Raw genomic sequence first — 16,292 nt, forward strand, 5'->3', positions numbered from 1 at the left:
TGATATCTTGAATCCTCATTTGTTTATCTGTATTCTGTCCTTGCATAGCTTGTGCTTCGATACTCTCTTGATGTTTTAAATATGTTGTGAGTGTGAAACAACTTGTATGAAAGAGTGAATGGGAGCAAGTATGATGTAGGGCTATTGTCGGGTAATGTAGATAGATAATATTAATCATTAGCAACATAACTACAATGAAACCTCATTAGTGCTTTCCTCATTAACACAGTTTCTTGCTTAGCATGTCGTAAATTTGAAGTCCCAATTCTCATTGTAATAAATCTACATAAAAATACCTCACTTGTCGCATCATGAAGTTTTGCTAATACCCTTAGTACGATCACATTTTTCCTAGCCCTGAAAATGTTATTTTTCATCGCATGTGAAAGAAACTTGATTTCCAACCCTGGTAAGTGTAATCGCCACAGTTGCATGATTATGGAAAAAAGGCCTGAAATTCCTGAACTTCACAGGATAAGTTGCACCTTTGGGGAGCAAGCCGTTAGCCTCAGGAATGTTTAGTTTGCTTGCCGGTTAGCAGCAAAATTGCTGAATAACAGTGTGACCTATTTATGCTTGTATTTTGCATTCCATTCAGAATATTAGAAATTTATTTTGTGTTGGGTGGTACAGTGAAGTATAGAGAATTATTAGTTGCGTGATAGTGTAGCCTACATCTGGATTAGGAACATAAATCGTGTGAAATTGACTAGTCTGGTGTATATTTTTCTTGAGATAGCCTAGTTATGGATATGGAAAATGTCTTGAAATTCCTTACTATTGAAGACAAAATTAAAATCTTTCAGAAAGTGGACTGGCATCCGCATCTTTAAGTCCGCAGAGGTCGCGAATGTTGAACTCGCACCTTCGAGTTCCGACTCGATCGATTCGACTTGGTCAAAGTTTTCAAAATGGCGGCCAAAGTCATTCTGTCACAGTTGCACTTGGCAGAATATAACCTCCAATTCATTGTCTAAGAGTGTGACCAAAAAATGTTTTATAACCCTCTGCTCTGAAATAAAAGACTTCTACTAACATTTGTTTTAGAAAGAGTGTGATCCTCAATAATACTTAGATATTTTTATTAGCCTCCATGCATATGTTTTCATATTTGTTGTTTGGTTTTTTTCACACTGTTCATTGCTCTTGTTATTTTATAAGTCCCAGCAGAAAAGGTTTTCATATTTCTTCTCAAGTTTTTCACACCTTTTAATACTTTCCTCTCATCTTGATAAATGGTAGATATAGTTTTCACTGTACCCGTGGATACACGACGTAAAATGCCTTCTTGTTGGAAAAAACCGTATCTAGTGTTTCCGTATCACTGTTGGATAGTTTTAATGCATATATTCAGTAGTACGTTTTCTCGCTTGACACGTTGTGTTTTGATATAGATGTTGATTCCCATAGGGAACCTGAAATATTTGTTGTCCCCTGCAGAAACATCTTAACGAGGTCTTACTGTATTTTAATACTATTTTATTTCATTAATTTAGGTAGTTTCTGGATGCTGTATATTAACTTTAAAATTATGTGACTATGTACTGCATGTTGTGGTTGAGTGTGAGAGAGGGCCGTGAGCCTTAACTTCGCCACATATAAAGACATGAATGGGAGTTTAAATACAGAATTCATTCACAGTTTCTGTTTTGCTGTTTGTTTCCTTATGTATTTCTTTTATCATTTTTAGTTTTTCACTGACGTGAGTGTCTTGGTCATTTTAAACTCAAAGTTATACAATAAAATGGGAAAAAGTTGGGCAACATAGAATCTTCTACAGCATCCTCACTCAAAGTTTATTTCCGTTTAAAGTTTTGAACAGAATGACACGACTTCAATTTCTGTAACGTGCCTTAGAGCACAGCGTACACAAAATCACGCACACGTTACTTCTACTTGCAATTTGGAAACAGTCTGCTCTCTGTAAAAAAAAAAAAAAGAAAAGTAAACTGAAGCAGCTGATGAGAGCAATATTGACTGAAACAAAGAATACCCTTGCTTGCAGTGCTGACACTCAGATTGCATAAACTACACTGACTGGCAAAATTAACGGGTCACTTGAATTTTTAAAGGAAAAAAGAATGTTAAATTATGAAACTTTTTTATTTACATTGATCATTTTCATGAAAAGTTGATCTAAGTAGTTTATTTCGTATGGCGTAAAGAGGGTACAGAGAAACTATATATATATATATATATATACAGTGGCGGTCAAAATAATAGAGCCACCTCTATTGACGAGATTAAGAACTAGGATATCTATTAGTTCGCAAAATCTCCACGAGTGCCGTGTTGTCAGTCCCCTTTAGACAATATCAGGGAAGACGTCGCTGCTGTCTGTAGTCGTGCGAAAGGAAGCGTTTGAGCTAGACGTTCGAAAAGAGGCATAAAGGTAAGAATCTTATGGGTCAAAATAATAGAGCCGTTTTACAGAAGTCCCGTTCAAATTGATTTTTTGCAGTTGTTTTGGGGGCTAGTGATATTATTTGTCAACAAACCTCCACTCAATATTATTTTGTATGTAAACTGACGTTTGGTTTTGTTTACATTCTTCTAGATGGGCAGAGCAGAGCATACAAGTGATGATGGCGGTATAGTAATGTTCCGGATGTTCAAAAGTGGGATATCCATGAATCAAATAGTCAAAGATTTACACGTTTCGCGAAAACGAGTCCAGAACGCCATTAGACTGGCAAAACAAACAAAGCCGCAGGTGGGGAACAGGGGGCGACCTCGTGTAACTACTACTCGCATAGACAGACTCATCACTAGGGAAGTAAAGAAACCCATTTTTGTCACCACCACGACTGAAAGCCATTTTGTTTAGCGACAAAAATGATGTTCAACCATCAACTTCAACAATTCAAAGACGACTGAGATCCGCAAAATTGAATGGGCGCATTGCGAGACAGGAGCCACATGTTTCAAAAGCTAATGTTCGGAAAAGGTTGGCCTTCGCCCGGAGAAATGAACACAAACCCAATATTTGATGGAGGAACATCCTTTGGTCCGATGAATCCAAGTATAATAGGTTTGCCTCAGACGGAAAAGTCTATGTGCGCCGCCCACCAAACCAGGAATTTAATCCCAAGTACAATTTAAAAACTGTGAAATACGGTGGCGGAAGTGTTACGGTATGGGGATGTTTTTCATGGTATGGCCTTGGTCCAATACACCGTATCAACGGCATAATGAACGCAGAAATGTACGACGACATCTTAGCAAATGTGATGCTGCCTTATGCTGAAGAGGAAATGCCGCTGAAATAGAAATTTCAGCACGATAACGATCCAAAGCATACTGCAAGGATCATAAGGCAGTTTTTTCAATATCACCATATCGAAGTATTAGAGTGGCTACCTCAATCCCTTGACGCATCATCCATCGAGAACTTATGGGAGATCGTAGACAAGAGAATTGACCGCTCAAAAGCTACGTCTTTAGATAAACTTTGGGAAGAAATCCAGAGAGCCTTGTATGCGATCAGCAGCGACGAATGCAGGCGTTTAGTCGACTCTATGGGTAAGAGGTGCAGGGAAATCCTCAAAAATAAGGGTTACACCACGAAGTACTAATGCACTCCTATGCAAAAACTACTGTTCCTGTAAATTTCATAAGACTTAGTGTAACCTTTCCAAGGCATCTGTACATAAACCAGTTACCATTGTTCATAAATATGACGTTAGAATGGAGCACCATCGGTGAGCTTCGAACTCAGCCCGGTTTGTTGAAGCCTCACCCTCCCCTACTGGAATAGTTCGCTAGCCGAGTCGGTATCGCATTTTCGGGTCTGTGGACTGTCCGATGGGGCGGTAAGTCCTTTAGTAATAGTCTCTATAGTAGGGGGGGAAAGTTAATTATGAGAGGAATACCATTTCATTACTAATGAGAAGAGAGACAATATCTTGTATAATAAATTTTTACTTATACTAGTGAAACACATTATTTACATGGGTATGCCATACAAACACCTTACATATATTAACTTGGGTGATCTCAACGTTTAAATGTTCGGTAGTCTTTTCTACACTTCATTATACGTTTAAATATTCAAAATTAAGAAGGCGCTCCCTCTCGAACCATTACACTACCGGTACCTCAGACTTAGAGAGGCGTTTTCTCTCTAATTATTTCACTTTACACTTACACTAATCACTTTACACACACATCTATTCAACATAGGCATACCCAGCTGTAATTCTGTTTGTTTGTCGAAAATTAATATATTCAACTTGCATCAAATTATGATATAAGTTTGCTAGTATCGTATGAACTGAAATAGGCAATTTACACTCCCAATCCTTTGAAAGTCGCGTTACAACAGTACTTTAAGTTATACGTTGCCAAATATGCAGTGTGACAAACACGTCCATTTCATTAGGATTTTTATCAACACATATATCAGGACATTATTTACACAACGATGTTACCTATGGACAAGCATTTAGCGACTTCAATACCAGACATCATAAACAAAGTATTATAGCACTACCTGCAACAAATGGACAAGAATATATACACTTCACATACACATAATGGGCCGCAGGTGGTCTTATTTCACCTGCCGCTTGTGACAGGAGGCTTTACTGTCTCCTGCGATGAACTCAGGACCTTCTGAGACGGGGTATATCTGACCTGGAATTCCCTATACGCTGTGGATAATTAAAGAAATAAATTGGAGGGGTCCTTCATTTAATGCTCATTTGGAATCTCTGCGACGTTGGCTCTATTTAAATTAGCACACATAATCTTTGTATCGAAAGGAAAAGAAACTCGCCACTTGTGTCTGTTCTATTTCACTGAAGAAACGCCTTCACTCCCCCGTTTAAAGGGGCTCATAAAACTCCCGCTGGGAGCTACCCGTGCCACACTTTCCAAGAGCGGTCCACTAGCCTTCTCGGGCAATGACTTCACGGCAAATAATCTATTCACTTCTTTCAATACTAGCCATAAATGGCATCACACAAATCACGGCCCTATATCCGGCCTAATCAACATATTCACATCGCGATATGCACCTCGCGTGTCTTAATGACAAATTCCAAGGGAACTTCACATTTCATTTCGCAATATATATTATGGCTACAGCCTGTTCAGCCATTTCATTTCCTCTCGGTACATCGACCACGATGCAGATCTAATGATGATCTCCTGCCATCAGGGTCCAAGTTAACTTGCACATTCGCGAACTAATTAGCGATGTAAGATATATACCCCAATCTCATGCTCCATTCGTTGTTCCAGCAGTTTTAATTTCTAGTAAGGAGGATTTCCTAAGAGCTTGTGAAGTACAAAAAAAAATCAGTTACTGAGATATCTTTGAGGAATCCTATTGGCTGTAGAAAGATGATAACTGGAGTCGTTCACGTAGAATATTTAAGCCCTTTTACTTGACAGTACTTCACACATAATTAATCTGAGGTCCTTAAATTTACGTCATGCATTATCAAACCCTTGTAAAAAAAAATGGAAGTAAAATATGGTCGTTCCCAAACCATGAAGAAGTATTCCATAAAAGACCGAAATAAAAATGAAATTATAATTATTATCCCTCTGAAATGGCGTGCTTGCAGTCTACGTTATATCTAAGTGAAAAATTTACACATTTACAATGGGACACGACCTTCAAAGATATAAATACTTGGAAATGTACTCAGCCTTCTGGATACCACGTTCACAGCTTTACAGGGAGGCACTCCATGGATTTTAGACTGCTTGCATCACGTCATCGGTGATGTGAAGACCCATGATGACTTCCTGGCAGGTCACGAACATGACGGCTTGATCTGGTATGACGTTCTCGACGTTCTCTGCTACACCAGGCGAAGACAGCTAGGCGTCTGGTTCTCTCTAATATGCAGGCAAAATTCTGGCATTCAGATGGGCGTCGGCGTTCACTCCGGCGTTCACGTAGACATGTAAATGAGGGGAAATTATCTCAAGTGAATACGTTAGTTTATCACACACCACAATTTGAACATATGGTTGGACTTGCTCAATAGCACGAGCATTCCAACCTAATGTCGGTAATGTCCCAGAAACCCGACATTAATCCCTTCTCATTTATCTATTCTTCTTGTAGGCAGCGATCATAGGCCCAGAAATTTCACTAGTTTCCCTAGAAACGACAGTGGTTAGGCCCCTAATGTATTAGCATTCTCGTATTCATGACACTAGTTCAGGCCTGTACTAATGCACTTAGCCGTAAGTCGAGCTCTCAACTGTACTGCGGGTTATTTTAACGTGGCGCTGTCCTCAATTAGGTCTAACTGAGCTGTTCACTGACTTTCTTGGTAATTCATATTGATATCAAGCACGTGCGCTCCACCCACTTCGCTAAGTACGTCACTATATATGTTAACTGAGCCGTATTAACTTAGACACATAGGAGGCTTGATGTACGACCTTTTCTACACACGGGTATCAGTTATTACGGTTTCGTACCGTTCCTATTTATTAATTTGCGGCACACTGTACACGCTAACATCTCACTCAGAGGGTGATTATTTCCACATACTCACAGAATTTAATGAATCACTGTATTACACTACTCAAATTACAAGATTATTTCTTCGCAAACAACTCACTCACAAACCACGACGAAATACTACCGTACTGGCGTTACAATAAGAATGGACTGGGTGGTGTCTCCTTCTCAGCTCATGAATATATAGGCGCGCTACGCTAGAGACCCGAATGCTGAGGGTGGGGGAAAAAATGCAATCCTTTCTCACACATTGGTCCGTTAATACGCAACGTACAGTAACGAACAGGATATCAAAATGTAGCTCTTGTATTCCCATCTCCACTGAGTGACTGTTATTAAAATAACTTCGTAGGTTCTGAAGCAATCTTAAAAGCGTCCTTTAGTTTCTGGCGGTGAATGATGACGAGCACAGGGGATTCCTTGTGTTCCCTGGCACGGTTAGAGTCCAACATCTGTTAGTCATTAAGACGCGCCCTTGTTTACAGCGCAGTTATCTCTCTGTCAGTTAAGTAGAGCACTTCTCGGTCTCATAATTATGCGTAAAATTCCCTGATTCAAATGAATGTTTGCGCTTAATTATCCAGTGGGTATTTTGCGATTTATGAAAATTAACAGAAATAAAACAGCTGAACGCGATAAGTTGGTAGTGGTGGATGAGCGAGGAAAACATGGTATAATGTTAGTTTTCACGTTGGACCTACTCTCTGGGCTCAGTTAGTGACCTAGATTCTTTGTCACGTGATAACGCGTATGGTTTCATCTCGCTCGTGGTGGGAGTGAGAGAGCTTCGAGTGCAAGCGCTCTTGCACCGCCTTGCTGCTAATTACCAGCAACTAGAGCTGGGTCGCGCGACTCTGGATATTGCAACTCGAGTCCTGGAGCGGGCAGAAAAATTCTGACTTGGGCAGTTTTTATCGTAGAATGACGCGGAAAACGGCATATTTCATCTCCTGGATATCATGACATACTATAGGTGACGTTGTGAACGGTCACATTAGATCAAGTACAAAATATTTGTGTCAATTGGCTCTATTTTTTTGACCCTGTGGTCTGGTATTATTTTGAATATTATTGATTAGTTTCAGTTGTGTTATCTATATAACTGACTGTGGTACAATGTGACTCTGTTGTAATGGTTCCTGTACAACGTAAAATTTTGTTTCCATCATAGTACAAACATGTCTAGTAATAAATTTGCACTTTATTCTAAACCTTTGCCAGGTGGCTCTATTATTTTGACCACCACTGTATATATATATATACACACACTTAAAACTATATACACTTAAAGTAGATGGAACAACAGTCGGACGAAGGATAAATTGATGCTAATATAACTTATAATTTTATGTCCAGAGAATTTAGCCAATTCACTGCCTCTTCACTTGCCGCATGAAGTTCGTGGTATCCTCCCTGGAAGCTCCGAAGTTGGCACATCATTACAACATGGTGGACTGTCTGAGCCATGTCACCACATTCGCAATGAGGGCTGGAAATTTTTCCCCACTTGTGGAGCCAGAAATTGCATCTTCCACGACCGGTCCGCAATCTGTTCAACGAAGCCCAGATTCTTCTTGGCATGTTGAACCCAGCAAGTTTCCGATCCCACTGTCGGCAGCCCTGAAAATGGTTTTCTGTGGTTTCCCATTTTCACACCAGGCAAATGCTGGGGCTGTACCTTAATTAAGGCCACGGCCGCTTCCTTCCCACTCCTAGCCCTTTCCCGTCCCATCGTCGCCATAAGACCTATCTGTGTCGGTGCGACGTAAAGCAACTAGAAAAGAAAAAAAAAGTTTGCTACAAGGGTCAGATATCAACCCTAGCTGGTCAGGGTTTGAAGCAGCCCACTCTTCCCTCCAGGCATTATGTTGTACTGTGACTCAACCAGCCTCTTTCCTAGTTGCCATGATGGATGTCAAGATTTTAATCTTCCATGCTTCTGAGGGTTGCAGTCCTGATGAATCGGCAAGAGTGTATTTGCAGTACATTTTAACCATTCCTTCTTCAGAGCAGTTAGCCTTCAAAGTGAGGAGGATGGATGTTAGTTAATACTGGCAGCCATTTAAGTGGTGTGGATTTGAGTATGCCAAATACTGTCCTCATGGTATCATTCAGCTGGACATCAACTTTTCCTGCGTGTGTGCTGTTGATCCATACAGGGCTGCAATATTCTGCAACTGGGTATACTAGGGCAAGAGCTGTTGTTCGGAGGACATTAGCATATGCTCCCCAACTAGTGCCACTGAGTTTGTGAAGGATTTTGTTACGTGTTCTAACCTTTGCTGCTGTTCTGCAGAGGTGTTCTTTATACGTCAAACAGCGATCCAGCACAATACCCAAGTATTTTGGATTAGCACAGTATTTTAGCTGTTGGCCTCTGAATTGAACTTGTGGGATGTAATGGGCTCTCCTGTTGTCTAGATGAAAGGTACTTATCTCTGTTTTGTTTACACTGGGTTTCAATCGCCAGGTGTTGAAGTATCTTTCCATTTTTAGAAGATCTTGTATGAGAATGGATTCAGCGGTCACAAAGTCTGTGGACTGTGCTGTTAGGGCTATGTCATCAGTATATGTAAACTTTTGGCACACAGTAGATGGAAGAGTAGTGTTATCTGTCTAGTTACTTTGATGATTTTTTCATTAAAATAACAAATGTAAATAATAAAGCAAATGTTTCATAATTTAATTTGTTTTTTTCTTTGAAAATTCAAGTGATCTGTTAATTTTGCCAGTGAGTGTATAAAGGATGAGAGAGGTAATTATTGCCATGATTATTACATGAGATACTAGTAGTTTATTGACAATTTCAAATTAAAAAATACAGATTTTCATTTTTGAGACCAGTACAATGTTTCAAATCACAGTTTATATGCAGTTTCAAATTAAGAATTCAAATTACATGTGAAAACGTATCTTGCATCCCAGGGACGCATTTTCTGACCTGGTACGATTGGAAGTGTAAGACAGGCTTCTCTGTACCCTTAAAAAATATCTGACTACTTCTGCCAGGTTTGAACCTATGATCTTGGGATCCAGAGGCTGTCGCTCACCCACCGATCCATATAGGGAGTATGTGACCAAACTTGATAGCTACAGTCGCTTAAGTGTGGCCAGTATCCAGTATTTCGAAGATAGTATGTTCGAACCCCCACTGTTGGCAGCCCTGAAGATGGTTTTCCATGCTTTCAGCAAACACTGGGGCGGTTCATTAACTGAGGCCCTGGATGCTTCCTTCCCAATCCTGGCCCTTGTCCTGTCATCGCCATAAGACCTATCTGTGTCAGTGCGACGTGAAGCAGCTTCTAAAATTAAAAACAGGGAAAAAAGGGAGTATATGTTGTAGTTTGCATTGCTTGAAGGAAATCAGAGTTTGGAATTGCTGCTGTAAGGTCTTATCATAGGCTGCTTACTGCTAAGAAAATATCAATTGTTATGATGGGTATACAAAAATACTTCTTGAATTGATTACCATCCAGTTTTTGTATGTGTACAAACAGTGAAGGAAGAATATGTGTGATTATGTAAAGGAGAGAGGTAATTTGAATGTATGGCTAGAAGTGAAATGCCATTTTGAAGTTTTAACAATCACAAAAGTAATTTATATTCATTTTCAAACTTAGTGTACGTGGCATAAATTAAAAATGAAAAAGCATTGAAGATAGGGTTATGTTTATCTTAACAGGAATCTGGTCCTCCACTGCCTCCGTTACGGTTGCTAGTGACAGGTATGTTAACTAGCGCTGCCTCTCCGCTCACTGTCATCCGTATGTGTCCGCCGCTGACCACGCGCAACTGGCAGCAGTATGCTCCTCTGATGGCTGGTGGTACAGCAACAGGCCTCGTCCAAGTTTTCAATATGGCGACTGGTACTGTGGATAAAGAACTTGCTGTGCATTCTTACCCTGTCAGGTAAGAAGACTTCGTGTTAATTAAAAATATCACTGTCTTGTATTTGGTTTCCCCAGAAAGACTAGACAGATTCACTCATACTCGTGTGGGAAAGCTATTTTAGGGCAGGCATTATTGTAGGCATTCACTTGTTGGCAGGTATAGAGCCCCGTTCACTATGAAAATTAAATGTAAACATAAAATGTAGGTGCTATCTAATATAATCTCGCTGTTCACATAGGATCTAAACCAAACGCCATAGCAGTACAGCCCCGAGGGTCATGGCCTACCAAGCGACCGCTGTTCGGACTGAAGGCCTGCAGATTACGAGGTGTTGTGTGTTCGCCAGTATGACGAATCTTCTCGGCTGTTATTCTTGGCTTTCTAGACCGCGGGCGCTATCTCACTGTCAGATACTCCTGAGTTGTAATTACTGGACTGGGTAGACCTCTAACAAGCCCTCAGTTCCAGGTACAAATCCCTAACCTGGCCAGAGGTCGAATCTGGGGCCTCCATGTAAGAGCCGGGCACGATACCCCTAACACCATGGGGCTGGCCGTACATTGGATCACTAACTTAAAATTAAACATTAACATAGAAGCTTGCAAGATCCAAGCTTCTACTCTTTAAGTTTACGTGGAACGTAAGAAATCAGCCAGTCAGATCGTACTGATTTTCAGATGTTTGTAGTTGCACAATAGCGTCATTGGGTGGAAGGCTGGTTGGAATTTGTCTTACTCATCCCTTGTTGTATAATATTCAAAACAGACCATACAAAGATGCAGTTTTGAAAGCCCCTACGTTTGTATGGGTACCATACATTCCACCGGCATATAAAATGAAACGCTACAAATTTCAGAGAAAATTTAATGTCTGTTTTAGACCATGTAAAAATTAAATATTATGACATAATATGACAGTGTATCATAAGTTAATTAGTCTGTTTGAGAAGTTTCAGCACAATCGTTGATAAACATTATTGATCGTGACAATCACACACCAATATTACCGTTTCCCGCCTTTGGACAAGAATAAGCACAAACAACTGTCTTAAGATTTATTGCTGTGAATTCTCATTCTGCCTATTTCTATTAATATTTTGGCTTGTCTGCAACAGTTAATCTTGCTTTTAAGTCATGGCATAATGACACAGCAAAGCCATGGGAACTCGTGTCAGTTGAGAATGGGAGTCTGACAGTTCACATGCTCCATGCGCACATCCGTGGTAATCATAGAGAGTCTCCATTGAATGGTATACTTGCAGAGAAAGTACAGAGTGAATAACATTCCCCGAGTTTTCTCCAAACTCTTTCCCTTCCATCTGGTGCCCTCGAACAGAATCTAGATTCATCTGTCAACAGCACTGAGCTTTAGTGCTACACAGTTCGGTTTCAATGGGCGCTGGCGAATTGCATCGGAGAGACGTGGTGCTCACGTGTAAGCAGTGGTTCTGTGACAAGCCTCTTGTACTGTACATCTGCTTCATACAAAACAGCGCAGAGCTGCAAGTTTCAGCTTCTCCAAATTTATTGTGGTGTATTGTTGTGATTGTCACAATCAGTAATGTTCTGAAAGTTTTCAGATGAACTATTTAAATGAAGAGCCATTGCCATATCGTTACATCAAAATATTTCAATTTTACATTAAATTTTGTCTGAAATACAGTAGAAGTCAGATATAGCGAGTACTGCATATAACAAGAGCCTCGTTATACAGACAATATTTTGCTGCCCCTTAAAAATTCCTATAATAAACTGTGTATTATCCTTTGGTTATAGCGAGAACCCTATCACTGACGCATCTGTTATTACGAGCGATTAAGCGCGCGCAATTTTTTCCGTTATCGATAGTAATGTACCCCAGCGATTATGTTGCATGCATCTTCGGTATCGTTTTCTCGCTATATTCACTAGCGAGTTCCCTCGTCGACATTCGAAGACGATGTTGGAGTCTGTTAGTAATACCCGTCGACTGCTGTTCCGTAAAGAAAATTCTAAATGAAGAACATATTTTCGTAATAAATGCATAAATAACGCGTTCGATAAAAGTTCTTAACTCGTTATAAATAAAGGCTGACTAAATGATCGCTTAATTTTAATGCTGAATACTGCAAGTAAGTAAAAATGGGATAAACCTCGAGATACGGCAGAGTGCATAATTGATTTCACAGGTTAGATTATATTTTCTCGCGACTGGTTAAATTACGGAAAGGTTATTATCATGTAAATTTATAGCGAGGAGGTTATCATTTCTCTACTGGCGCTTGAAGTATGTTTTCATCATATGTATAGTACGGTTAAGTTAGGATAGGTGACACTGTTTGAATAAAGAAACAAACTTTTGCCACAAAATGCAATCGATCATCTTTGGTACGGTATAGTTTTCTCACTATGTGCATTTGCGAGCTCCCTCGTCGACATTCGAAGACGATGTTGGAGCCTATTTGTAATGCCCAACGACTGCTATTCTCTAAAGAAAATTCGAAATGAAAGAGGATAACAAGTTTTCATAATAAATGCGTAAATAACGTGGCCGATAGCAGTTGTTCAATCGTTCAAAATAACGGCTGAAGTAAACGATCTCTTAATTATCTTGTTATAGTATACTGAAATTAAGTAAAAATGTGATACACCTCAAGATATGGTAGAACACATCACTGATTTCAGAGGATAGTTCATATTTTCTCGCGTCTAGTTAAATTTCGGAAAGGCTATTCACATGTAAATTTTAGCGAGGATAACTCATTTCTCTACATGCGTTTCAATTATGTTTTCATGACACATAGGCCTATACGGTTGGGTTAGGTGACGCCATGCGAAGAAGAAAACTCTGGAGTGATACCGTATTTTTCCGAATCCAAGACGGTTTTCTTCCTCAGAATCTCATGCGAAAAAAAAGGGTCGTCTTGCATTCGTGGCCTAACAGTAAAGAATACGGTACCACTGGCTGCTCTCGCGGTAACCACGCTGCTTCTTTTCATCCCCGCACGCTCCCGCACAAAATTCTTCGATAATAACCGATCGACTCTCTATTATACATCGCTAGCCGTGACAACCGATTGTACAGTGCCTGTGTGTAAAGTCACTGGATCTCGGGAAATAGTGAAGAGAATGACATTCTGTTAGCCTCTAAAAAAAGTTTCTCAAATCTGCAGAATGACATCAAAACGTGCGAGCCTTCGAATTCTCAGAAAGGCCACGGCTACTCAGTGCCAGAGTTATAACGCGTCTACTGTGCCCGACTCTTAGTAAAATTAAGTTTTATAGACAGCAAGAATATTTTCGTGATGGATAGTCGTAAAGATACGTGGAACAGGCATTGGCGGCAAATTTTCAACGGGTTCTCATCGATATTATGATGCCAATTTAATGGTTAATGGTTATTAAACACTCGGAAATGCAGAATAATTGTGCAGCCGCAAGAAAATATGGCATAGGCCTAACTAAAGCCAATATTTGGCGTCAGCGTGAAGACAAAGATACAAAAAATTGCATTCAGTGGTCCGCAATAAGGACGCTTTAAAGAAATCGAAAAATAAATTGTGAGGTACCAGTATGTGCACGAAAAACGCAAGGGCGGAAAGGCCATACCGTGGCGCAATAAACTCATTCGTTGACCTTTAACGTCCGCGATTAGGCCTATACATCGCTAGCCGCTGAAGTTGGCCGAACCCGGCAAGCGAGACGTACGTGTAGCGGTAGCCGGTTATATCTGACGGTGAGTAAAAGTACCGTAACAGTTTTATAGACGTCAAGAATATTTTCCTGACGGATCGCCGTATTGTAGAGACGCATGGAATAGGTATTGCCGGCAAATTTTCAACGGGTTTTCTTCGGTATTATGATGCCAATTTTAAGTTAATGGTCATTAGACCCGCGGAAATAAAGAATAATCGTGCAGCTGCAAAAAATGCGCCATAACGAAAACCAATGCTCGGCTTCTAAAACAGTATAAAAACACGTACTGTACAACAAAGGCATTCATACGATTTTACAAATCTCTTTTTAAGCCTGATTTACATTTTGGAAGGAAAAAGTGGGGATCGTCTTGGATTCGGAGAAATACGGAACTGTAATTTTTTTCAGAATAAAATTCAACATACACTTTCACGTAGTATCGCGTTTCGAAAAATAACAAACAAGTAAGTCGTAGTGTGGATATAATCCTCGGAAACGCAAGTTTTGAACAAACTGATTGCTGTTTCATACCGATTTTAATGTGTATGGGGAGTTTTTCCGACTTTTGTACAAAATTGTCCATTTCATGACCGTATCGATACTTACTTCTTTTGTACAAAAATCGGATATAGCGACAATCCGCTATAGCGAGTAAATTTCTCGCTGTTGTGAATTCTCGCTATAACGGACTTCTACTGTACATAGTGTTTTTTTTTTTTGTCATTGTATTTATGTGGATTAAATAGTAAAGGAAAGTAAAAATGGTGTGTTTTATATTATTGTACATACTTAACCTATTTAGTTATCTGGCCACAAGCAGCCATTTTAAATCTGCTGTCAGTTATATCGACCTTCAGTTGTTCTCTTTTCTCATTGGCTAATACTTACATTTGTGTTGTTTTTTGCGAATGCCTACATCACAATAATTTTATCCATTTAACTTTAATATTGTTATGTTAATGTTTAATTTTTGTTGTAAATGGGCCCTAACAGTTTTCTTCTGTGTGTATCAGTGTTTCTGAATATGGGTTCTTAGATGGCTAAAGAGACCAATTGAGGCGTATAGTTTCAAACATGGCCAAGTCCGTTGAGCTGTTTTTTTTTTCAGGAGAAGCAAAAAACTCGTTTACGGTATTAATTCATATATATTCCGACACTTTAATCTTTATGTTGCTTAGCAGAGGCTTCTGATTCATTACCATACAATTTTTACTGTCTAAATATATTACATGAATTGAAAAATGTATTTAAAATTTGGACTTGACCATGTTTGAAACTAACTGTGGGACTTGGCCGATTTTGAAACTTACGTAAGAGGACTTGGCCATCTTTGAAACTTAGATTAAAAAATTTGGCCTAATACCTAAAGAAAAAAGAAATCTAGATTAGGCCTATTTTCCAACTGTGTTCATCCTGACTTTATTTAGAACAACTATGATTAAAAATGCTATAAGATTTAGTGAAAAATCTTTAAAGATTATTATTTTAAACATTATATTTGTGTAAAATTACCCAACATTGTAGAGGCTAATTAACATTTAAATAGTGTATATTTTGCAAATATATGGATTCATGTAGCTACTTCAATGTATATTCTTCATATTATACCTATTCAGTACCATCCGCCTTCGAAACACATCACCGAGCCTTGATTGAATCACCACTAACAACACGTTGTTGGATATACTCAACTCAGCTGTCTTTCCCTCGTGCACTTCAAGGTGGAAAGATCACGTTGCCGCTTTCTGGTATGGCGTTTATTAAATTCCTCCATTTTATTGCTCAGCAAATATGAATACCTTTAAAAATGACCAATTAATTATGTATATATTTATTATTTATAAAATATTTATTAAAATATACGCAAACAAAACCACCACATGTGGCTCGAACAAACGTCAGGCCGCCATTTTACCGGAAGAAAACACGTGACTGGATAGCGCAGGATTATTGGCCCGTGCGGGTTAACGGGGACTTGGCCGACTTTGATATGGACATCATTCTTTGCTGCAATTTTATATGTGATCTGGCCAGATTCGAGACCCACTTTCGTTCCCGTTGTATTCATCTTGTAAAGAGGAATCCATGGAAGACAAAACATCAGAACGTGAAAAAGATGGACTTGGTCGTGTTTGAAACTATATGCCTCAATTATAGAACCACAACCTGTGCTGCAATTCTGGCACATCAAATCTACCAAATTTCCTTGTCGACCTGGTGGTCAATTCGTCTGATTTCTC

At 39.4% G+C, this 16,292-nt stretch overlaps 1 protein-coding gene across 1 annotated transcript in view; it reads left to right on the plus strand.

Moving 5' to 3' along the window:
• LOC136884513 (WD repeat-containing protein 11) overlaps positions 1-16,292 on the plus strand; it is a 134,912-nt gene that overhangs the window by 54,737 nt on the left and 63,883 nt on the right. Inside the window, exon 11 of the mRNA XM_067156741.2 lies at positions 10,170-10,396. Within this exon, the coding sequence (XP_067012842.2) occupies positions 10,170-10,396 (227 nt within the window). The remainder of the gene's footprint in view (positions 1-10,169; positions 10,397-16,292) is intronic.

The sequence above is a fragment of the Anabrus simplex genome, chromosome 12 (assembly GCF_040414725.1).
Source record: "Anabrus simplex isolate iqAnaSimp1 chromosome 12, ASM4041472v1, whole genome shotgun sequence".
NCBI lineage: Eukaryota > Metazoa > Arthropoda > Insecta > Orthoptera > Tettigoniidae > Anabrus > Anabrus simplex.